The 23946-nt window shown below is 41.9% G+C and overlaps 1 protein-coding gene and 1 long non-coding RNA gene across 3 annotated transcripts; one reads left to right on the forward strand and one right to left on the reverse strand.

Moving 5' to 3' along the window:
* Window positions 1-503: 503 nt before the first annotated feature.
* On the forward strand, window positions 504-5710 carry LOC114256980 (uncharacterized). Its single transcript, XM_028196695.2, has 7 exons — window positions 504-1017; window positions 3029-3067; window positions 3269-3339; window positions 3997-4061; window positions 4439-4528; window positions 4615-4707; window positions 5019-5710. The coding sequence occupies exons 1-7, from the start codon at window positions 602-604 to the stop codon at window positions 5454-5456; spliced, it is 1212 nt and encodes a 403-aa protein (XP_028052496.2). The 5' UTR covers window positions 504-601; the 3' UTR covers window positions 5457-5710.
* Window positions 5711-8674: 2964 nt separating this feature from the next.
* LOC145803038 (uncharacterized) lies at window positions 8675-23165 on the reverse strand. 2 transcript variants are annotated; one of them, XR_014345106.1, is made up of 3 exons: window positions 22920-23165; window positions 9115-9216; window positions 8675-8989 (listed from the first exon to the last, which is right to left on the reverse strand). It is a non-coding gene; the product is annotated as an uncharacterized LOC145803038 (long non-coding RNA). The 2 variants fall into 2 exon arrangements; XR_014345105.1 differs by having other exon boundaries at window positions 8675-9013.
* Between the last annotated feature and the right edge of the window lie 781 nt (window positions 23166-23946).

The raw sequence follows: 23946 nt of genomic DNA on the forward strand, positions 1-23946 counted from the left end.
AAGAAAGAAAGAAAAAAATAAATAAATAAAAATAAAAATTCGACACCAAAACGACGTCGTTTTGGTGTCGAGCCGTGATTTCGAGCCGCGGTTTCGAGCTACGTAGCATGGTCGTATTTTTTTTTGTGAGAGAAAAGTGTAATGATTATGAGTTGGATATGAAATTTTGTTTGTTGTAGCTAAAATAGCTTATTTTATCTTTTGTGGCTAAAATAGTTACAAAAGCCCTTACTAAACGGAGCCTGAATGAGTTTTGAGAAATAAGTGTAAAATTATGATTTGAAAGCCGCAACTAAAAAGTTGTTTGGAATATTTTAAATAAGTGCACTTTTTAATTTTTTTGTAAAATATGAATTGGATATAGATTAAGTTTAAAGTAATAAAATAAAAAAGTAATGTCAGTCATATAAAATAACATGACTTAAATAAAATAATAATTTTTTAACCTTTTAATTTTTTTTTTTTTTTTTTTTTTTTAAAGATGCCCAACCAGCCTAAATAGCATACTCGTGGAACGATGTTTTGAAATTTAAACCGAAGGCCATATACGCTATCTCTGTCACCATTTTCTGTCTCTTCCATCTCTCTCCGCGCTCCTCCCATGGCGGCGGTGCAGATGGAAGAGCTAACCTCCGGCGCGAGCGGTCGCATCATACCGGTGTTCAAGGACCTCCGCCGCTCCGTACTCTCCTACGACTCCCTACGCCGTTCTCTCATATTCATCCGATCAATCTTCCTCTGGTTCTTCCTCCTCCTCCCCCGCAATCGCCTCTCCTCCTCCTGCTCTCCGCCGTCTTCCGCCGCCTCTCCGGCTTCTTCATTGGTGAAGCGGAGGTTTGCGATCAGGAGAGAGGAGGATGACACTCTGAGACGGCGAGCCCTCGCCGAGGGTTTGTCGATGGTGGCTGAAACTGACGACCGGACTAGCCCTTGCCAATGGAGTACGTCTCTGTTCTTCGGAGTGAGGCGCAACGCATTGTTTGTCCGCTCTTGGTTTCCGGTCTCCGGTGAATTGAAGTATGGTTTTTTTTTTTTTTTGCTAATTAAAGTAATTAACTAGGTTTTTTTTTTTTTTTTTTTAAGAATACAACTGAGAATTTCCGATAAGTTATCATTTTCGGCTTCTTTTGTGATTTGTTTGGTTACTGAGAAAACAGAGAAAATCGTTTCTTAGGAAATTTTTTTTGAAACTGTCAAATTTGTGTTCCATCTTGTTTTTCCTTTCTCAATAAATGTGACTTCAGTTTGATGAACACTGGATACTAGTAATCGAATTGCAAGTTTCTTTTCTGAGAAAAAAAAGTAATTATGTTTGATTTATTTATTTATTTCCTGATTCTGTGGGTTAGTATGTAAGAATTTTAATAGTCTGTTGCAACTGGTTGAAATATTAAATGGAAAAAGGAAGCATTTGATATTCTAGGTTAATATGAATTTTTTTCTTGTTAAACTTGCCTTGTCGATTAGAATAACCCTGTTGATATGATTAAATTATTATATTTTTTAGTTAAAGTGCAGATATAAAGTTTAGTGGTGCCTGCTTATTGATGGCCTTGTGTCAAGGGCATCTGATACTGATTAGTGAGTTATTTTCAATTTATATTCCATATTCCGTATTCTATATTCCATGCCTTCATTATTTAATTACTGACTTAAATTGTTTGTATTTCACCTGTGATTGGTTTGATGATTTTTTTGCTTTTTTCCATTGGAGAAGGCAAATAAGCCTTCGGTACCAGATAAAGCCTATGAAACTGAAAAATAAGAAATATGTAGTTTTATAAGAGGGACCAAGGGGGGGCCACCCGTACACATTACAAAATAAGTACGAAAACTAAGGAAGCCATCTCTTAATTTTACTTGTTATTTGGAGTGACTAATAGGGCGGTTAAATTATGTAGTTATGTATGTGCGGATCTTTACTCTATCTTCAAGGCAGCAATAGGCTTTTGACATAATGAAGGAGCATTGCTTTGAATTTCAGCATGGGATTAAACATAAGTGAAATTAGAGATGATGTGAAACTTATTAAAATAGATGCATATTGGAATTTCTTGGTCTTCATTCTTAATCACTGTGCTCTGTACTTGATTTGGAATTTCTTGGTCTTCAATTTGGAGAAGCTTGCTATTACATTCGTTGATGGGTTGAATTACTTGATTGGATTTTGGAGAACTATAAGGCTACTTGACCTAGTGATTCCTTCTAAATGGGCCTACAAGTAGCAAAATAGTTCTTAGGTTGCATATTTCACTTTATTTGTAACATTGTAAGGAGTTGGAACAAAGTTTGAAGAACTCTATATTTGCTGTATGCATAAGATTCCTTTTTATCTCAATGTACCTTATCCTTTTCTGTAATCCTGCGAGGAAGCTGCAGTCAGAAACTTAGCAAATAGAACCTGGAATAAATTCTGCTCCCACCTCCTCAACTTATGGCTGCTTTTATTAAACAGGAGGAAGTATATCAAAAAGTTTATGAGAAGCTAGGAGAAGATTTAATATATTCTTAAGGCTCTTAATGGATCCCACCACAATTGCCTTTCTCACTTCCATAATTTCCAGTGACTTTCGTAATTGCCCTCAATCACCATAAACCAGTTGGCATTCATAGAAGCTTTAACATAGAATAGAAAATTGTTTCAAGGTAATTGATGAAGACAATCCTTCTTTAGTTATTTCTCTCATGTTTTATGTCTTTATTTATTTTTTGAATCTCTTGGTTTTCACATGAGACCTCAAAAATCATGAAATTATGATCCCATGACTTTAGTTGATTTTAGTTTCATGATTTGTCAAATCATATTACTTCAGAATTCCTTTGAAACGAATAACTCTACCAATTAAATTTTGTACGTATGATTTAAACTAGAATGAAGGAATAATGGGCTTTCATACTATTGTATTCTGATCTTATTGTGGTTTTCGCTCCACACATCTGGTGCATATATTTATTTATTCCCTTCTTTTCTTTTGCCTTTTTCCAATTGCTCTCTTGCTTATAAACGCTTGAATGTTTGTGATTTCAGGGGTATCATGGTCGTTATACATGGGCTTAATGAACACAGGTAAAATTGATGACTTTTGTTTGACTTTCTCAATTTCTTTTGGATACTATTACTCACAGTGTCAGTGCTGAACTGTGAAAATTTGAGAGTGCAGCACTGCAGCACGAGGGGTAAGACTGCTAGTATGTGAAGCTCATTGGTGTATTTTCTTATATAGTTGAATAATAACGTTACAAATTTTTTGATGATGTTCATTTTCAGTGGACGATATGCTGATTTTGCAAGGCAACTAAATTCATGCAACTTTGGCGTGTATGCAATGGACTGGATAGGTAGCTATACTATGTGATTATATCTATTTTGTTCTTGTATCATTAAGTTGAAAATGATGCTGTTGTGTGTTTGTGTGTGTGTGACCTTTTATGTCAAATTCATTCCATATCTACTACATCGCATTAATAAGCCGAATTCGTGTAATGTATGTGATCCTTTCTGAGATTTCAAGATTTGATTTGATTTGATTTTTTGTCATTGTTCATCATCATTGGGACAGGGCCGTCTCCATTGTTTAGAACGATTACATTGTTGTCCACCAGAGAAGTTTTTGGTACACCTTGGCCTTAAAAGTTAGTTTACTGGATGGGAAGAATACGTGTATGAATGTTAGGAATCAAGGCGTGTTGGTTCAGCCATGACCACCATTTTTAGTTTCAGTAGCATTTACCCATTGTTTTGGTGTTTTAGTCTATTTCGTAAAAGCATTGATATGTGTGCTTTATGCTTCAACTATGACTTGCCACCAAGTAAATTATACCTTTTGAAGATTAGTTACTCCAATATTTCATTGTCCTAATTATTTCCATGAAATATGAAATTGTGCTGATTGGAATTTGATGAGCTTACCAAATACTACAAGAATGGCTTTTGGCTGGCCCTAAAAGCTGGTAGGTTTGCATTTTGGTGATCGAGTTATTTTGTTCTTTTTGTAGGTCATGGTGGGAGTGATGGATTACATGGATATGTGCCATCACTTGATCATGTTGTGGCAGACACTGTAAGTTCATTTTATCTTCATAACTTGCTCATCGTGCTACTTCTACTCAACTTGATCAAAGACAAGAATATTTTTGTCCAACCTATTTGGGGATCGATACATGAATTCTCTGCTCTATACAGGGATACACACTATGTTTTCTCATATGACAAATGCCTTTCTCACTATCTCAGCCTATACCCTTTTTCGGCTTTTACCATCCTAGCACACACCTTTAACCGAAATACCATCACTGGCACTTCCAGCAATTATCTTGATGAAGCATTTCAAAAGTAGTTCATCACTAAGAATTCCTTTTGTATGCATCATCGAGCTGGTTGAATTGATGGTTTATGTTATTTAATTTGATAAGCTCTCTTCTTTTTTTGTTTCAACAGGGGGCTTTCCTGGAGAAGATCAAATTGGAAAACCCAGGGATGCCATGCTTTCTCTTTGGTCACTCAACTGGAGGGGCTGTTGTTTTGAAGGTAAAGCATTTCAACAAATTTACATACTGTAAGTTCAATTGATTTCCAGTTACCATTTTATATTGGTGATCTGCTCCTTTATATAGGCAGCATCATATCCACACATTGAACAAATGCTGGAAGGGATTATACTGACATCACCAGCTTTGCGTGTCAAGCCAGCACATCCAATAGTTGGTGTAAGCTTTTGTTTTTTTCTTTTTCTCATGAACTACATATAAGCATGCTTTGACACTTAAATAATTATTTTGATATGCTAAACACACTCCAAGTTTGGACATTAAAGTACTCTAAATATAACCTCAAAACCAAACAACAAGGCTAGCTCACACCATTGGTGAATATGCTTCCATTCGGTTTTCTCTGGTTTCCAATCAGAAAATCTAGTCTGTTTGGTGAATCTTCTGATTGCTTAAAAACAGTACAACAAAATTGAATGTGGTTCTATCTTATGACATTATAAAAACGTTGTGCTGTGTCTTTTATGCAGGCCGTGGCTCCTTTATTTTCACTAGTGGTTCCAAGGTACCAGTTCAAAGGTGCCAACAAAAGGGGCATTCCAGTTTCGAGGGACCCCGCTGCACTCTTAGCCAAGTACTCGGATCCATTAGTCTACACTGGACCCATGAGGGTCCGAACTGGCCACGAGATTCTGCGCATCTCCTCGTATTTGCTGCGGAATTTCAAGTCCGTGACGATCCCATTCTTCGTCCTCCATGGAACTGCAGATAAAGTAACTGATCCACTAGCCTCGCAGGATTTGTATGAGGAGGCAGCCTCTGAGTTCAAGGACATAAAGCTCTACGAAGGCTTCTTGCATGACCTTCTCTTTGAGCCTGAACGTGAGGAAGTCGCACAGGATATCATTGATTGGATGGAGAAGAGATTGAGTGCAGCCAATCTTGAAAATGCTAATAGTCACTGGTGAATTATATTTCAACAGAAATAGCACAATATAATGATTATATATATATATATATATATACTGGGTTTTTCAAGGGATGGATCAGGTAGATGATTTGTTTCTTGAATTTAAATTAACCCGACCTTTTGAACAGGAAAGCATGTATCATGTGACCTGGGGGGTATTGCCATAAATGGAACTTGTATTTGATGTATTACAAACAAATAGATGTAGCAAGTTTCTGAAAATGTGCAAAATGTTGTTTTCTTTTGTGTTAAGTATTTTTGTTTTTTTGGAGGATATGAGGATACGGAGGATATGAAGGATATGGAAAATGATGAAATACGGCATTGCTTTTCAGTGTGATACAAATATGGGAAAGATACAATAATAATCCTAACAAAGCCTTGGCCTATTCAAGTCTCTTCTAAATACCCAGAAGATCTATTTTGAAAATGAAATTAGTGACGTGTAAATTATATTTATAATAATTATAATTGTACCTCTCTAAATCAAAATATTTCAGATCACTAATTGAAAACTTCTAATGATGTGGTGCCGATGTGGGTAAAGATTGTTGTTAACTCGCCCTTTTTTCTCTCTTTCTCATTGATTTCAAAATTTAAAATCATTTTCAGAGTTTTACATTTTTAGCTATTCGCTCCTTCCTTCCTTCCTTCTCTCTCTTTCTCTCTCTATTCGCTATTGTGTCTCTCTATTTTCGACCTAGAGCTCCTTGAGGAGCACAGCTCTTCAACCCTGGCGACGATTGAGTTTGGATCTGACCGAACCTCCCTCTATCCTCACTTACGACGGTCGTCGAACTCGTTTCTTAGTCCCAAAGGAGTCGCTTCTCTTAACTCTCTGTTTTTTCTCGACAGCAACTCTCTGTCTTTTCTCGACAGCTAACGCCTTCTCTCGACTCTTTGTCTCTCCAACCATATTGCTATTCCAATAGTTCTAACCCCGATCGACTCTCTATCTCCGAACCTAGAGGTATACAACTACAAATTGATTTAGGGTTAGGGCTTGTGTGTGTGTGTGTGTGTGTGTGTTTATAACATAATGATAAGAAAGAAATTGATTTAGGGTTTGAATGTATGTTTTAGTTTAATTTCTAAATTATCATACGAACTGGTTTCTAGAATTAGTGGTTTTTTTTTGTTTTTTTTTTTTTTTAATGAAAAAAAATTTGATGATCTGTTGTTGTTGTTAAGTATGGTATTGAAACTAAATTAAGTATCGTATTGAAACTACTTAAATAGCAATTTTCATAGTTGTACTTGACTTTTTTCTTTTTTTTTTTGGTTATACTGCTACATAATTGCCAATTAAATTGTTTGAATTGTTAATAAACCACTTTGACATATGAATTTTGAAAGCAATCTATTCCTTATAAAAAAAAATAAAAAATAAAAATAAGAGGAAGAAGACAGGAAAAAAAAGAAAAGCAAGTCCGATCCTTCTTCAATGGTGATTATTTTCTATTAGTGCATTGGATTGCTATACAGTTTCTTGTTGCTTGGTTTGCATTGTTTTAGGCGATGACATGATGAGTAGAGAATCTAAAGGTCTTTTCTTAGTGCATTGGATTGCTATACAATTTCTTCTTGCTTGGTTTGCATTGTTTTGGGCAACGACATGATGAGCAGAGAATCTAAAGATCTTTTCTCACTATTATTTATTTATTTTTTCTTTCTTTCTTTCCACTAAGTAGTTCATAGTTTTGCCTACTTTAGTGTATATTTGGTTTCATAATGTGAGTAATTGTTTTGGTTGATCATTGTCTTTGACCTTTACATTTTTTGTATATCAAATTAATAAAAAGCTATATTCATTATTTATGTTATCCCCATAGTTCTCTTTCTTCATTCGATTACTCCAATTGTATGAATTCTTACATTTTTTCATATGAAATTAATGGGAATCTTGGGATGAAGATTTGTAGGCATTGATAAACTTTGAAATGTTGAACCAAAAAAAATGGATAAGAAGCCCACATGATATGTTTGTTCTTTTGAAATGTTACAAGCTATGCTTTGGATCTTAGGATAGTTATAGGTTCTTAAAAATTGAAGATCTTAGGATAGTTATAGGTTTTTAAAAATTGATGATTAGGTGGTCTAAATTAGTAAAATTTGGCATCATATTTTTTGTAGATGTCAACTTCAAGTGTTAACGACAGTACCTCAGATCAATTGACATATTGCGACAAAAATTGTCCTAAATGTCAGAAAAAAAACAACTATTCAAATTTCTAAGACGGAGCGAAACAAAAACAAGTTATTTTATTGTTGTCATGATTGCAGTGGTTTTATTGGATGGTGCTTCCCTACAAATTCACAATGTAAAGATGAAGAACAAGAGTAAATGAACAATATACCAACTGTCATCGAACAATTTTGAAGTATGAGCGAACAACTTCGATTTCAAAGCGAACAACTTCGATTTCTGAGCGCGCAGATGCCAAAGTTGGTGTTGTATTTATGGGATCTTCATCTTCCTTGTAATTAGTGTTGTATTAGTTATGAAGATGTAATAAATTATATGCAAGTTAGAGGTTGAAATAGATAATATATATGAATATTTATGATATATTGCAGTCATTTTTTAGAAGTATGAAGATGTAATCATGTGGATTGTTTGTTTTGTTTTTTGAGTCAGTTGGCATAATTTACAAGTATGAAGAATGAGATGAAAAATCCACTGATCAATGAAACAGATATTCTTTCAAAGCTATTCTCAGAAAATTTTGAACACACATTACTTATATGTTTGTCTGTTTCAACATAGATTCTGATTGGAACTTTCAAATTTTGAACACAAATATTGAACAAATTTTTGAACAAAGAGTTTTAATAGATTGTTAACACAGATTTTGAACACAGATTTCTAAACAGATATTTTGAACACAGATTTTTCAACACAGATTTTGAAACACAGATTTTGAAACATAGCTTTTCAACACAGATTTTGGAACACAGATTTTTCAACATAGATTTTCAACAGCACTAACATAGATTTGAAATCAGTTTTTTATCAGATTTTGCACAGATTTTTAACAACACCTTCACACATCCAAATCAAAAGCACAACAAAAATAAACCAACACACACCACGCTAGCTCCAAGTCCGATCCTGCAACATAAAACATTCCCAAAAAAGACCAATCCATCCACATCTGTATACAGTTAGACAGCAAATGCATTAAAATGCATCAAGTAACAAAGAAAATACATTAAATTATATTAAATTACTCCCACCACAAAATAAACTCCAAGTTAAGTCACATAAAATGCATTAAAATTACAAGTTTCCAACTAACGAAAACGAGACTCATTTCGGTCCATTTGTTGATTAAAGTCAACAAAAAAAGACGGTACGGCTCCATAAATTTAATTCGTAACACTCATGGATTGTTGAGTTCTCATCGTGTCAATAACTCCTGGTGTGCCTCCAATACATTCCGATGAGATAAGAGATGTATCGACTCCATAAATCTGAGTTTGAGCAGTCATCAAACTGTCTTATCATAATGTCCATATTTCCCGGTGTGCCTTCAATCGCATTTACCATTTATTCTTATTCAATTACACTGACATGAAAAAACAGTTTAATATACATTGCTAAAAAAAATAAATAAATAAACTGGTCGATGTAAATACATATTATGTACACGTACCGGCACATACATACTATTTTGTATGCCAACCATACAAGGATAAAGCTCTCTACGTGCAGGTTGAGGTTGAGATTGAGCTTGAGCTCCAAGCACCTTAGTATCCTATATTAATCAAGATGAATGAATATAGATAAATGATAAGTTCAATAGAGAGAAATGATACAGTATTGAAAAATAAATAGAGAACACTATAATATTACCTTTGATTTGTTAATGTTTTGTTTTGCTTGCTTTCAACCGATTGACTATTTGATCTAGTTTGGCGACCTTTCATTTAGTAACTGGACAACCTTTTCGGCGAGCAACCAAAAGACTAAGCAACTTCGTATTACTGATTGCTTTCTATTAATGCTCCCAATCAGGGAAGATGGTACATTACTAGTAATAGGTGGTACATTACTAGTAGAAGCCGGTACATTACTCCCACCACCCTCAGCATCTTTCATCACTCTTGCTTTGATTTCATCCAACCCACGGTCGATAATTCTGATTTTGCCTTCAGAGTTCCCAGCTACTTGTACAATGCCAATCAATTTTTTGTTTATCTTATCATAGACCTTTGCATTGAAATCATCCCCAAAGCTAGTGTATGTGGTTTTGATGCACGTGTACCCTTTATCCAAATCTTTTCTTCATCATAGTAGAATGAATTTATTTGGAACCTCATTTATGGATCTTGCAATGAGCACAACGAGTGAGTGGGCATAGATGATGCCCCTAAATTGAAACAACCGACACATACATTGAACATCGAATTTAGTTGAATTACAATGCACAATAAAGTCCACATGCTTCATCTTCCCAAAAACTACCATAGCTTCCTTCACAAAATATGTGCAAATTAAACCGTCTTCTCTCACAAGACACGGCTGACAATAAACTAGTCATTTCATCTTTGCCTGCATTTCTTTGAATTTTGCATTGGTAATCAAACACTTTGTGTTGAGACTTGAAGTCAACTTTCTTCTTTTTTTCTACCTTATTTCTCAAGGCATTCTCATATTGTTCAACAAATTACTTTAACGTAGTCTTTGGGTTGACATATCCATCAAAAAAAGGCATTCATGCTCTCACTTCATTGTATAGTTGACATGTTAAGCCAAAAATTGTCTTTCACATAGACAGGAACACATCGATGTTGTTCATCATATAATCCCCCCAACTACTGATTCTCATAAAGATTAAATTTTGCAATCATCTCTTTCAATCTCATCTCAAATTCATCATTTGTGAAAGTGTCATACACTGCATTTTGCAAAGCCAACTTCATGGATTCATATTGGGAATAGCCTTTCAATTTCTTCAAAATTTTCTTCATTATATGCCATAAACACCATCGATGTCGAGTATTTGGGAAGACAATTTCTATAGAATTTTGCATAGCTTTGCATTGATCAGTTATTATAGCTTTTAGAGGATGATCTACCATGCAATTTAACCATGATTTGAATAACCAAACAAATGTATTAGTGTCTTCACTAGATAACAACCCATAACCAAGCAAAATTGACTGCCTATGGTGGTTAACTCCTACAAACGGAGCAAATGGCATATCATATTTGTTAGTGAGATAAGTTGTGCCAAATGAAATAACATCTCCAAATTCTTCATAAGCTGCTCAACTCATTGTATCTGCCCAAAACAAGTTTCTAATGCGAAAGTTAGTATCAACATCAATCATATTTTTGTGCATGCATCCTCAAAAAATATTTTTGAAGTGCAACAGAATCTCCTTCTCCAAGCCTCAATCTTCTAGCTCTGTCAACGTAATTCATTGCATCTCGCTCATTAAATGTTAATGACTCATGACATGGGCAAGCCCATAAAGGTTATAGCCCACCACTTAGGGCCCAATACATAATTCAAATACTAAAGCCCAGCGTTGTTGGAACTCAACATGGCATCAAGAACCAATGACATCTGAACACGTGGCAAGAAAATGACAAGTCACATAAGCAGACAAAGATCCTGCAAAGTTATTGCACTACACATCAGTCATTAATGAATTTCCTTACAGCATTTATTGCGATAACCCATCCCCGTCGAGACAGAACGGCCTCACCATGAACAAGGCAAGCTAGACTATAGACTTTCAGCCAAGATGACAGGTCGGAAGGGACAACGAAATGATTACCAGACGAAATAAGGAGACGTCGAAGACAAGAAGAAGGTTAAGCTTTCTATCTCTAATCTATCTCTACATTCCACATCTCTTTCTAACTTGCTCGTCGGAGGGTTCGCTGGGGGACTCCCTGTTCCCCGTTGAACTCTTGTGCAGGTCTTCTGGTGGGCTTGGTACCTCGGGCACTGGTTTGGGAGGCGTGGATCAGTCCGACCCGTTCCATCTGGAACCCGCAGTATCATCAGTTGGTGTTGTCTGTGGGAAGCCTCTTGCTCCGCGCGCCAATTGTGCTCATTGTCGCCGGAGACCCCCTTCCCAATATCCCGTTCCTACCACCTGTGAAAGTGGATGGTCACAACTAGATCCATGGCTTCTCACCACAATGTTGTCGACCACCAAGCCGACCCTCCTAATCCAAACAACCCACCACAGTATTTCACCGAGCTCACCAACAACATTAACCGCCTGGTCGAGCAAAACCAAGCCCTGATTAATGCCCTACTCCAAATAAACCTTCCTATGCCTCCTCCACCACCCAACCAAGAACGAGCCCCGAGCCATACTATCCAACAACCCAATCCACCCAACTTGGAAGGCTTGCGACCCCCTCCCCTAGATATGAACCCGCCACCTCGGGCCCCGCATCCATCGGTCCCGACACCAACCCCCGAAGCAGAGGCAAGAAGCGTCCAGGCCCCGCTGCCTTCCGGTGGTGACAACATTCCTCTCAGGGATGCAGAACTCCGAGCCATGAAGCTTCAGCTTCAAGGAGTCATGCAGAACATACAGCATAAACCATCTCCCACAGCCAGCTCCCCTTTCGTTGCCTCTATCACGGACAAACCTCTACCTCCTAAGTTTAAAATGCCCTCGATTGATTCTTTCGACGATACAACGGACCCAGTCGATCACTTGGAGACCTATAGGACCCTCATGATCCTCTATGCATTCCCTGATGAAATCATGTGTCGGGCTTTCCCTGTAACACTTAAGGGGTCGGCTCGACTGTGGTTTAGTCAACTCCCGACGAACTCTGTCTGTACCTTTCAGCACCTGTGTGACTCCTTCCTCAGCCATTTCATTGGTGTCCAGCGCCAACGGCGTCTAGCAACTTAACTCCTCAACATCCGTCAGACGGAGGGAGAGTCACTACGCAACTTCGTCACCCGCTTCAACACTGAGGCCTTGCAGGTGGCAGAAAATGATGACAAGGTCATTCTCACGGCTTTCATAGCCGGTCTACGATCACCTGATTTCCTTTTTTCCCTCTCTAAAAACCCCCTGACCTCTATGGCAACCCTACTTTCTAAAGCCCAAAAATACATGAATGCCGAAAATTCCCTAGCCGCCTGACAAGATCCTATAGCCAAAAACCCGACCCCCAGAGAGAAGGGGAAGGACTCAGAAACCAGAAACACCCAGTACACTCACCAAACACCTTAGTATACAGACCGACAACCCCGAGCCGACCGGTCGGCGTCAACCTGACCGCCCGGCCGGTTCGAATGATACACCTCCCTCAATTCCCTTATGGAACAAGTCTTGCACCAGATTCAACGAGATTATCCCCTAAAATGACCCCAACTGTCACGTTCTCCTTCCAATCGGCGAGACCAGTCCAAATACTGCCGTTTTCACCAGGACCACGACCATAATATCGAGGAGTGTGTCAACCTCAAAGACCAGGTCAAGGACTTGATACATCAGGGATGTCTTAGTCGCTTCACGGAAGCCCGCCCTCAACAGAGGCAAAGGACTGAACCCATCAGAAACAATCGCCGGCGCACTCCTTCCTAGCAACCAGCACCACCTAACCAAGGTCATGATCGCCCTCCACAGCAACCCCGAGCACAAGGTAACCCTGCCCCCCTATTGGAGAGATCAGAGTTATTACTGATGGGTTTGCTTGTGGAGGACCATCCCGCTCGGCTCAGCGGGCAGAACTCAGAAAAATAAGGCAGGGCTCAGACAAAGAAGTTGCCACATTGGACCGACCCTCCAAACAACCCAAGCAGTGGACAGAGCCCATCACCTTTACAGACGCCGACAGCATAGGCATCCGTTACCCCTATGACGACTCTCTCGTCATCTCTGCCCTCCTCTCCAATTACAAAGTTAGACGGGTTCTGGTCGACAACGACAGCTCTTCAGACATCATCTTCCTAAATGCCTTCTGCCAGCTCAAGATCAGGAAAAAAAGTCTATCCCCTCTCCAAACCCCATTGGTCGGTTTTACTGGAGATCAGGTGACCTCCATCGGCTCCATTGATCTTCCTATCACAATCGGAGAATACCCACGGCAGACTACCAAGTTGCTCACCTTCCTAGTCGTCGACTGTCCCTCGGTTTACAACATCATCCTCGGCCGCACCGCCCTAAATGCTTTCCAAGCTATCACATCCACTTTCCATCTTGCCGTCAAATTCCCCACCAACCTTGGGGTCGGTACAGTGAGGGGCAAGCAGACCGTGGCCAGGGAATGTTACGTCGCTTCACTTAAAAAGGTCAAGTTAAAGGAGGCTATGATCATTGAAGGGCTCGACGTCAGGGACGAGGATGAGCTGGTCAGAGGGGAACCAGTGGAAGAGCTTGTCAAGGTCCCCATCGATCCTACCAACCCGACAAAAACTGCCAAGATCGGCAGCCAACTATCCTCCCAGGCTAAGGCCGACCTTACGACCCTCCTGACTGAGTACAACGACGTATTCGCTTGGACCCATTCCAACATGCCAGGTATTGACCCCTTCTTCATCACCCACTGTCTCAGCATTGAGCCCCATTTCCGACCCATCCTCCAGAAGCAGCACATCTTTCACCCGGAGTGCAATAACCTTATTGCTTCTGAAGTAGATAAGCTCCTTAAGGCACAGTTTATCACAAACGTGGACTACCCCAGATGGCTGTTGAATGTGGTTTTGGTTCGTAAAAACAACAGCAAATGGCAACTCTGTGTCAACTACTCCGACCTCAACTGAGCTTGCCCCAAAGACAACTATCCCTTTCCTTGCATAGATCTGCTTATTGACGCCACGGCCGGTCATCAAATGCTCAGCTTCATAAATACCTTTTCTGGGTATAACCAAATTCTGATGCACCCGTCTGACTAGGAACACACCTCCTTTATCACCGACCGAGGAATCTATCATTATCATGTCATGCCATTTAGGTTGAAAAATGCCAGAGCCACTTACCAACGGTTGGTCAACACCGTCTTTCATCATCAGATAGGCCGGAACATGGAAGTATATGTCGATGACATGCTAGTCAAAAGCAAACTCTCCACTGATCATCTAGGCGACCTACGAGAGACCTTTGGCACCCTACAAAAGTACCAAATGAAGCTCAATCCAGAGAAATACGCCTTCGGCGTAAGATCTGGGAAGTTCTTGGGTTTCATGGTCAGCCAGCGGGACATCGAAGCTAACCCCGAAAAAATCAAGGCCTTAATAGAAATGCAGTCGCCCAGAATGGTTAAGGAGGTTTAGAGGCTTACTGGCACAGTCGCCGCCCTCAACTGCTTCATTTCCTGTGCAATAGACAAGTGCCTCCCTTTCTTCAAAGTTCTTCGGTAAACTTTTCAGTGGACGGCAGAATCTGAAGAGGCCTTCCAGCAATTAAAGCAATGCATGGCCAACCCCCCTTACTTTCTCAGGCAATCACGGGTGAACCCCTTTTTCTCTACTTAGCCGTGTCAAACATCGCAGTCAGTGCAACACTTATCAGGGAAGACAGCTCTGTCCAACGACCGGTCTACTACATCAGTCGGGCTCTCAGGGGAGTAGAACAGAACTACCCATTGCTTGAAAAAATGGCCTTAGCCTTGGTCATAGCCTCAAGACGACTCTGTCCTTACTTCCAAGCCCATTCCATAGTGGTCCTCACTGACCAACCTTTGAAGAAGATAATGCAACAACCAGAGCTGTCCGACAGACTCATGTAGTGGTCATTCGAGCTCAGCCAGTTTGACATCTCCTACAGACCTCGAACGGCGATCAAAGGGCAAGCTGTTGCCGATTTTATCCTGGAATTCACTAATCCCACTTCGACCACAGCACCACCGCCCCCGCCACCCCAGACTGAGGCGGAAGACCCCCACTCTTGGACCCTCAACGTCGACAAATCATCCCACAAAGAAGGCATTGGGGCTAGTCTCATCCTCACTGCCCTCGAGGGTGGTTATTTCAAGTGTGCTCTCCATTTCTTGTTCGACGCAAGCAATAATGATGCCAAATATGAGGCATTGATAGCAGGTCTCCACCTAGTCAGAGACATTGGTGTTAGCCATATCCAAGTGTTCAGCGATTCCCAGTTCATTGTCGAACAAATTACGGGTGAATTCAATACCAAGGAAAACACAATGGCTTACAGGGATATTGCACTCCCCCTTGCTTGCCTCTTCAATACTTTCCACATCAAGCACATACCTCGGGCGGAAAACTCCAAGGCAGATGAGATGGCTCAATTAGCTTCTGCAGATCAGTCAGACCTCAACCACGGTGTCTGCCTCGAGTACCTGGCCCACCCTGTCATTTCCCTAAACCAGCAGTAAGTCTACTTCCTCCAAAATGAACCTATTCCATGGGTGGCCGACATCTTTCTAGTTCTGACAACGAGGGAACTGCCGGACGACAAACAGCAGGCCGCCAAAGTCAGGGCCCGGTCGTCCAACTACATTCTCATCAACGGCCTCTTGTAGAAACGTGGCTTTTTACGCCCATACCTACGATGCCTCAATCCAGCTCAAGCGACCTACGTGATGAGGGAAGTCCATGAGGGTATATGTGGTAATCATTCGGGGGCCAGGTCACTAGCCCACAAAATACTTCACATTGGTTATTTCTGGCCTACTCTCAATCAAGATGCGGCTGACTTCGTGCTTAAATGTGATAAATGTCAACGTTTTGCCAACATCCCCCATGCTCCTTCTACAGAATTGATCACACTTTGCAGTCCTTACCCATTTGCCAAATGGGGGATCGACCTAGTTGGCCCATTGCCTACTGGCAGAGGCCAAACCAAATTTGCCATCGTTGCCATTGATTACTTCACTAAATGGGTGGAGGCGGAACCCCTCACCACAATCACGGAGCGGAACACAACCAGATTCATCTGGCAGTCGATCGTGTGCCGGTTTGGCATCCCTCAATTCGACAATGCCAAGTTCAGGAAATTCTGTGCAGAACTTCAAATCCGGCCATGCTTCTCTTCCCCAGGTCATCCCCAAGCCAATGGCCAAGTTGAGGTTACTAACTGTTCTCTTCTAAAGATCATCAAAACTAAGTTGGAAGTTGCTAAGGGACTCTGGGCTGAGGAATTACCAAACGTACTCTGGGCCTACCGCACTACTGCCCGAACCCCCACTGGGGAGACCCCCTTTCGCTTAACATACGGCGCTGAGGCGGTCATCCAGTGGAAATCGGTCTGCCCACCCCAAGGGTTCTGTACCTGAATCCGGAACTAACTGAAGAACTGCGTCGGGCAGACTTGGACCTGATTGAAGAGCTCCGAGAGGCCACTACTGTCAGACGGGCCTCATATCAACAAAAAATGAGAACACATTACAACCGCAAAGTCTGACCGAGGGAGTTCTCCGTGGAGGACCTTGTTTTACGGGAAGCAACTCTTGCCACCAAAAATCCGGCTGAGGGCAAGCTGGCAGCCAAGTGGGAGGGACCTTACGTTGTTAAGGCCAGACCTCGTCCGGGTACTTACCGACTTCAGGACATGGAAGGCCGAGACCTCCCCCATCCATGGAACGCCGAGCACTTGAAGCGTTATTTTCAATAAAAGCTGTATCTTTCATATTGATCAATTGCTATATTTTCTTTTTGACAATCTACACTTGAATGTTCTTGTTTTTCTCTCACATGATGTAAGTTTCTGATCAAATGGGCTACACGTTAAATAACAACAATTTTATATCTCAGTTATCTGTTTGGTATTTCAATAGCGTCCTGATTGCAGCACTCAGCCAGACTAAGTTACTTAAAGCCTCAACCAGACTGAGCATAAAGAGCTCAGCCAGACTGAGTTATTTAAAGCCTCAGCCAGACTGAGCATGAAAAGCCTCAGCCAGACTGAGCATGAAGAGTTCAGCCAGACTGAGTTACTTAAAGCCTCAGCCAGACTGAGCATGAGGAGCTCAGCCAGACCGAGTTAATCATGGCTCAACCCAAACTGAGCACGAATGAACAGCTCAGCCAAGGCCATTCTTGCAACTTCATGATTGTGGCATAGCTGCCATACTTAGTCAAATCCCAGGTCCATGTTTTTACGCCTCTTAACACTCTTTACATTTTTTAACTTTCATTTCCCAACCCAACCTTTCATTTATCAACACTCTTACAACATGATTTAAAACTTCACATTTTAGGACCTTTGCAGTTCAACGTTTTCCAAGTCAGACTGGCTCCCTACTAGGTCGTGATTCGAAACTTCACATTTTTAACATTCTCACATTTTAAACTTCCCTTTGCGTTGTGGTTTTTTTACAAGTTAGATCGGCTCCCTACTTCTCAACCTTTACCGTGATTTTTACACAAGCCTTATGTGAATGACCATTCTCATTTTTTTCAGATCCACAAAACATAAAGACAATAGTATGAAAAACACAACTCATAATTTTATTCATTTACAAACTTACATATAAGTCCACTACAGCAATTACACACAAAAAAAAAAACAACAACAAAATTTTTTACACATCTGATCTGCCTCCATCAATCATCTTCACTCGACGCAAGGTCTTCTTCATCAACACCTTCGTCTAGGGGGGTCTGGGCCACATCGTTTTCATCTATTCTTGCACTGCTGAAGTCCAAGTCAGGGAACAGCTCTTCTGCCTTACGCTTAAACATCTTCCAGTCGTTGTCCCAGAACTCAGCCATCTCATGTTTGTAGAAGTCCGACCGCTAGAAGCTCTGGATCACTTCCTCTTCGCTCTTACTTCCAGTGGTCGCTCCTAATGGGCCAGCCCCCCTATCCCCCTCTCTCGCCAAGCTGCTGGCGACTGCGGCATCAATTGCCATCTGGAAGTCAGCGGACCCCTTGAACTGCTCCACTGCTGCAACACATAGATCGGGGTATGTCGCCCTCTCAGATGCCAACTGGGTCTTCTCCTCCTCCAAGGCTTTCTCTAGCCCTGCCTTCTCAGCCATTGACTTGACCCTCTCGTTTGCCAGCGCCCTCTCCAACTCAGCGATCTTCAGATCTGCTTCTTCTTTTTCCCTGATCGACTGAGCACGCAAATCTTCGTTGCACGTCATGGCCTTATCCCACTGTTCGTTGGCGACGGTGCAGGCTTTCTGGGCCTCTTCCAACTTCTTATACTCGGCAGCCAGCTGGAACTCGAGTGACACCACCTTGCGGCGCGCAGCCTCCAGCTCTAACTTGGTTGCGAGTAGCTCAGCATCGGCACGGTCGGCGGAATAGCGCTACACGATCGCCAACACCTCCATCTTCTTGGTCTTCTAGGCCTCTTCCAGCCCTCTGGCACACGCACTTCGTGCAACCTTCCTCCAGCCTGCGGTCTCCCTCCTTAGACTTCCAAGTTGGGACTCCACCTCCCTCAGCTTTGCCTTCAGTGGCATCACTTCGCCTTTTGCAGCCACTGCCTTTTGCAGTAGGGTCCCTGCTAAGGCAGTCGCCTCCATTTGGGCAGAGCATAACCCCCTTAACAATTCGGTCTCAGTGAAACTGGCCATTAAGCGCACGGCCGTGTCCTCTACCATCCCCAAAAGGCGATCTGCAGCAGTCCTGGTTTCAACTCCTTCTCCTTCCAGTCGCCCGGCTACTGCTGGGGCATGGTAAATGGTGGTCTTCAGCCTAGCCCTCTCTCCTTCTCCTTGGGGCGCAAGACCCCCCTCAGGCTGTTGCTCTGCCCCCTCCCCGCAGTCAGCCGACCCACCTTTCACTTGTATCTTGGGGCCCATGGCACTCATGCATTCTTTTTCCACTTGGGCCCCTTGACCTTTGTCTCCTTGCACCTCTGGGACAACCAACCCTTCTAGAGTAACCCCCACACCCTCTTCCTCTACCTTCTCCGCCACGGGCGTGTCCTCGTTACCAACCCTCATCTTCTTCAAAACGGGCACATCCTTAGCCCCCTCAGTGGCGACTCTCTTCTTCTTCGACTTCCTTAGCCCTGCCTCCACCTCTCGTCTGCCCCTCTCCTTCAATGGGTATATGGGTTATGGCAAGGGGGAAAACTCAGTCAGGTTCTTGTCCCCTAAAGGTTTAGGACAAGGTCGGATCCTCTCATTCACTACAAATTTCGGAGCGGGCCCCAAGTTTGCCTCTTTATATTTGTCCGCTCGAGCGAACAATCTCCTCTTCTCCTCCTCCTCCGCCTTCCTCTGCATTTCCAGCTCTTCCCTTGCCGGATCGTCCCCCAACAGTTGCGGCCCCAAGTTCAAGGCAAACAACGTCGAAGGAAGGACTAGCTCATCCCACCGCACTCCCTTTTCTTCCCTCCATTCCCTCACCCACCCTCTTCACTCGGTCCTCGGCCGCCCTGTCTAACTTAGGCTCGACTGATTTGGTGGGCACCTACCACGTTATGCGAACTCCTGCCCCACCGTTCGCTGTCACAAAGAACCATCTCGACTTCCACCCCTTTACCGAAGATGGAAGACCCGCCACCAGACCTCGCCCCGCCACTACTTGCAGCGTCACCCAAGTCTCCTGCTGACCGGAGGCCTTGTAGCATGAGAAGAACTCCTCTACTGTCATGGCCGTCCCTCCAGTTGCTTGCTGCCAAGAACTCGCATACGCCATCAGTATCTTCCAGGCGTTTGGCATCACTGCCCTAGCGTCACTTCCAACTTATTCAACATATCCACCACAACTTGCGGGAGAGGTAGCCTCAAACCTCCTCGCAACGCTTCCTCGTACAGACTGAATTCGTCCGGCCTCACATCCGACGCCCTCTCCCTGGATGTGGGCAGCCTCAGCCCTATCTCCGAGGAAATTTGGTACTTCTTTCTTATTCCCTCAAACTCCTCTACTGTCAGTATGGATCTGTTCGGTTTGGTGTGCCAATGGTCCGACTCCACCTGACTAATAGGTCTCACGGTCGAAATCATTATCCTGGGGCGAGCCCGCACCTCCTGACTCACTCCCTCCCCCTCCCTACGCTCCGTACAATATTGTTCCTCCAAATCCACCGCATCGTCGTCGCCTAACGGATCGACCCTTGCGGTTGCTGCTTCCTCTTGGGCCATTTCTCTTGTGTGTCTACGAATGGCCTCAGACGCGAGCATAAGAAAGTTCATGAAATGTTGCAAAGGTGTATCACTCGACACGAAAGAATTTACTTCTGGAACGTTTTGGTTCTTTGCAAAAAGATAGGTAAAACGGATAATACCAAAAGCCCAAGGCTTGCCTATATTCCAAAAGTCACAATTAAATTTTGCCAGTTTGAAAATTTTCAAAAATCCGCCAAAACTGGCTTTTCAACACCCTATATTGACCTATCGTTTCATTGCTTGCTCAACGCCTAACCTTCCCCATTACGGGATTCCGCCACGTGTACGACCACGATCCATTGCCTTCTCCCCTACCCTGTCTTTTCCACTTCAAATCACCACGTGCTCTGCCACTTCTCGAGCCCCGCGCACCGCCACTTCTCCCTCCACTCGGCCACCCTACGCGGTCGGCCCTCCTCATAGTTGGTCCTTCCACTCGACCACCCTTCGCGGTCGACCCTCCTCATGGTCGGTCCCTCCACTCGGCCGCCCTTCCCGGTCGGCCCTCCTCATGGTTAGTCCCCCCACTCGGCCACGCTTCACGGTCGGCCCCTCCGTTCTGCCACCATTCGCGGTCAGCCTTCCTCATGGTCAGCCCCTCTGTTCGGCCACCCTTCGCGGTCGGCCCTCCTCATGGTCGGCCCCTCCGTTCGGCCACCCATCGCCGTCGGCCTTTCACAACCATCGTCTTCTTCATTATTCCCTTCGTTGGACTAAAGCTGCACTTGGGAATTAGGGACTACTGACATGGGCAAGCCCATAAAGGTTATAGCCCACCACTTAGGACCCAATACATAATTCAAATACTAAAGCCCAACTTTACTGGAACTCAACATGGCATCAAGAACCAATGACATCTGAACACGTGGCAAGAAAAGGACAAGCCACATAAACAGACAAAGATCCTGTAAAGTTATTGCATTGCACATCAGCCATTAATGAAGTCCCTTATAGCATTTATTGCGATAACCCCTCCTCGTCGAGACAGAACGGCCTCACCATGAACAAGGCAAGCTAGAGTATAGACTTTCGGACAAGATGACAGGTCGGAAGGAACAACGAAATGATTACCAGAGGATGTAAGAAGACATTGAAGACAAGAAGAATGTTAAGCTTTCTATCTCTAATCTATCTCTACATTCCACCTCTCCTTCTAACTTACTCGTCGGAGAGTTCGCTGGGGCACTCCCCGTTCCCTGTTGAACTCTTGTGCAGGTCTTCTGGTGGGCTTGGTACCTCGGGCACTGGTTTGGGAGGCGTGGATCAGTCCGACCCGTTCCATCTAGAACCCGCAGTATCATCAACTCATAACCTCAATCTTCAACAACCATTGAGTTATAATTCCTAGACACCCCAATCCTTGCTTGATCATTAATTTCTAATCTTCTTTTCACCGGAGTAAGAATTTTCTTCTTCATTGCAAAACAACGTGAGTCGATGGGAATCAAGTCATGATTATGGTCAAGGTTAACTGTGGTTAACATAAATCTCCCATCCTTTTGTAAGGTCACTAGAACCCATGCTTTGCAACCAATTTTTGTGGACAAAGATGGCTTTAGAGGGTTTACTTCTGATTTTTTGGTTCTCTTTCTCGATCGAGAACATTCTGTCCCAAAATATTTTAATTCCCCATCATCGCCACAAACTTGTGTTTTATAAGCTATGGAAAATGCAACATGTTTAGCATATTTGGCATAAAATGTGTACACTTCTTACTTTGAGCTAAAACACAGACCCCTATTAGGTTCCTCAACTTCTTCACTCTCATTTACTAAAGGATTCTCACCACTATTTGAATCAATCTTCATTTCTGCTCATTCAAAAATTACAGCCCAATATTTATCAACCATTTACAGTCCAAAATATCAACATGGGATAAGCATATATGTAAGAGTACAAGTAATCAACATATAAATGTCCAGAGAATCACTCATCAAAATAATCCCAAAATCAAATAACACTTTTAAACAGAACACTAACAGATTGAACAGAACAAACAGATTAAAATAGCACTTTTAAACAAACATATTACAATTTCTGTTTAAACAAAATCAAATAGCACTTTTAAACAGAACACTAACCTAAAATCAAGCTCTGGTATTGAAATTTGATTACAATTTCCAAACAAAAAAAAGATTGAAAAACAGAATGAGTTTCCAAATAGATTGAATAACATAATAATAGAATAACAGATTTACTTTCCAAACAAATTGCAACACTGAATAACAGATTGAAAAACAGATTGACTTTTCAAACAAAAATCATTCTCAAAATAATGAGTTTTGGTATTAAAAAATAGAATGAGCTCTAGAGTACTCAAAATCCTATTGTGTATACATATATATATATATATGTGTGTGTGTGTGTGTGTGTGTGTGTGTGTATATGTATAAGAACATTAAAACAGAGAAGGACATAAAATAGAGAGACAAACTGACCTGGAGGAACGTGGAAGTCCAAGTCGGAGGAAGACGTCGGACGTTAGAGGAGAGAGAAGACGTTGGACGGTAGAGGAGGGAGAAGACGTTGGACGGTGAAGGAGAGTGATGGCGGACGGTGGAAGAGAGTGATAACAAAGGACAGATCTGCAGATTCAGAGTAAGAAAAGAAAGACAGAGAGAGAGAGAAGAAGACGGAAAGGGCGAGGAAAACAGCGAATGCTGGACGGTGGAGGAAGAAGAAAACGTCAGATGGTGGAGGAAAGATGTATAGTTGGTAGAACTGGAGTAGATCTTGAAAATGGAACATCAATACTTTTACATTTGAGGGGGATTTCTAATTTAATTTTTTTTTTTTTTTTTAACACAGTGCGTGAAACACACGCACTATATATGCAAATGTTCTTCATCTTGCCTTGTTGGTTGCCAGCTCGTTAGTTCTGTGTTTAGAGCTACTGATTTAGTGCTCTAAATCGGAACTGTCTCTAAATATGTATCTATTTACTATTTTGCACAGGAATAAAGTGTCAGATTTGAAGAGTGCACTTTTAAGTGTTAAACCATGTTTTTTTATGTAGAAAGTGTTATGAAAGGAAAAAAAAAAAAAGAACGGAAAACAACAACTTTGAGGCACGGTGAATCGTTTTCTTTAAGGCGAAATTTGCACCCACTCGTTTAGAGTTTGCTAAAAGATTCCTAGCAAATTGCCTCCTGGCTACAACAAAGCCAAAAACCTACAGATAACAATTCTAGAGGTTTTCTGTAGAATTTGTATAATAAACTGTAACTGACTGAAATAAAGAAAAAAGTGAAAGAAAGAAAATATACAAATGCCATGGATCTTGGGCATTTTATAGAAATAGAGGAGATGCAACTTGATAAAACATGTCTGTTCAATCTGAATGAACATATTTGTTCAATTCAAATAAAACTAAAATACTAAAAAATTATTATTATTATTCAATGCATCCTAGCACATGTTGTTATTAGTAGATCGATTGCATCGCACGCGCCACGTGTCCAAGCG

This window comes from Camellia sinensis, chromosome 11 (assembly GCF_055761805.1).
Source record: "Camellia sinensis isolate YWXY chromosome 11, ASM5576180v1, whole genome shotgun sequence".
NCBI lineage: Eukaryota > Viridiplantae > Streptophyta > Magnoliopsida > Ericales > Theaceae > Camellia > Camellia sinensis.

Bases quoted from the DNA above. Each gene is read 5' to 3' on its own strand.
- LOC114256980 (XM_028196695.2), top strand. From the start codon at position 602: ATGGCGGCGGTGCAGATGGAAGAGCTAACCTCCGGCGCGAGCGGTCGC. The intron at 4,062-4,438 runs GTAAGTTCATTT...TTGTTTCAACAG, and splicing joins ATCATGTTGTGGCAGACACT to GGGGCTTTCCTGGAGAAGAT. The intron at 4,708-5,018 runs GTAAGCTTTTGT...TCTTTTATGCAG, and splicing joins CAGCACATCCAATAGTTGGT to GCCGTGGCTCCTTTATTTTC.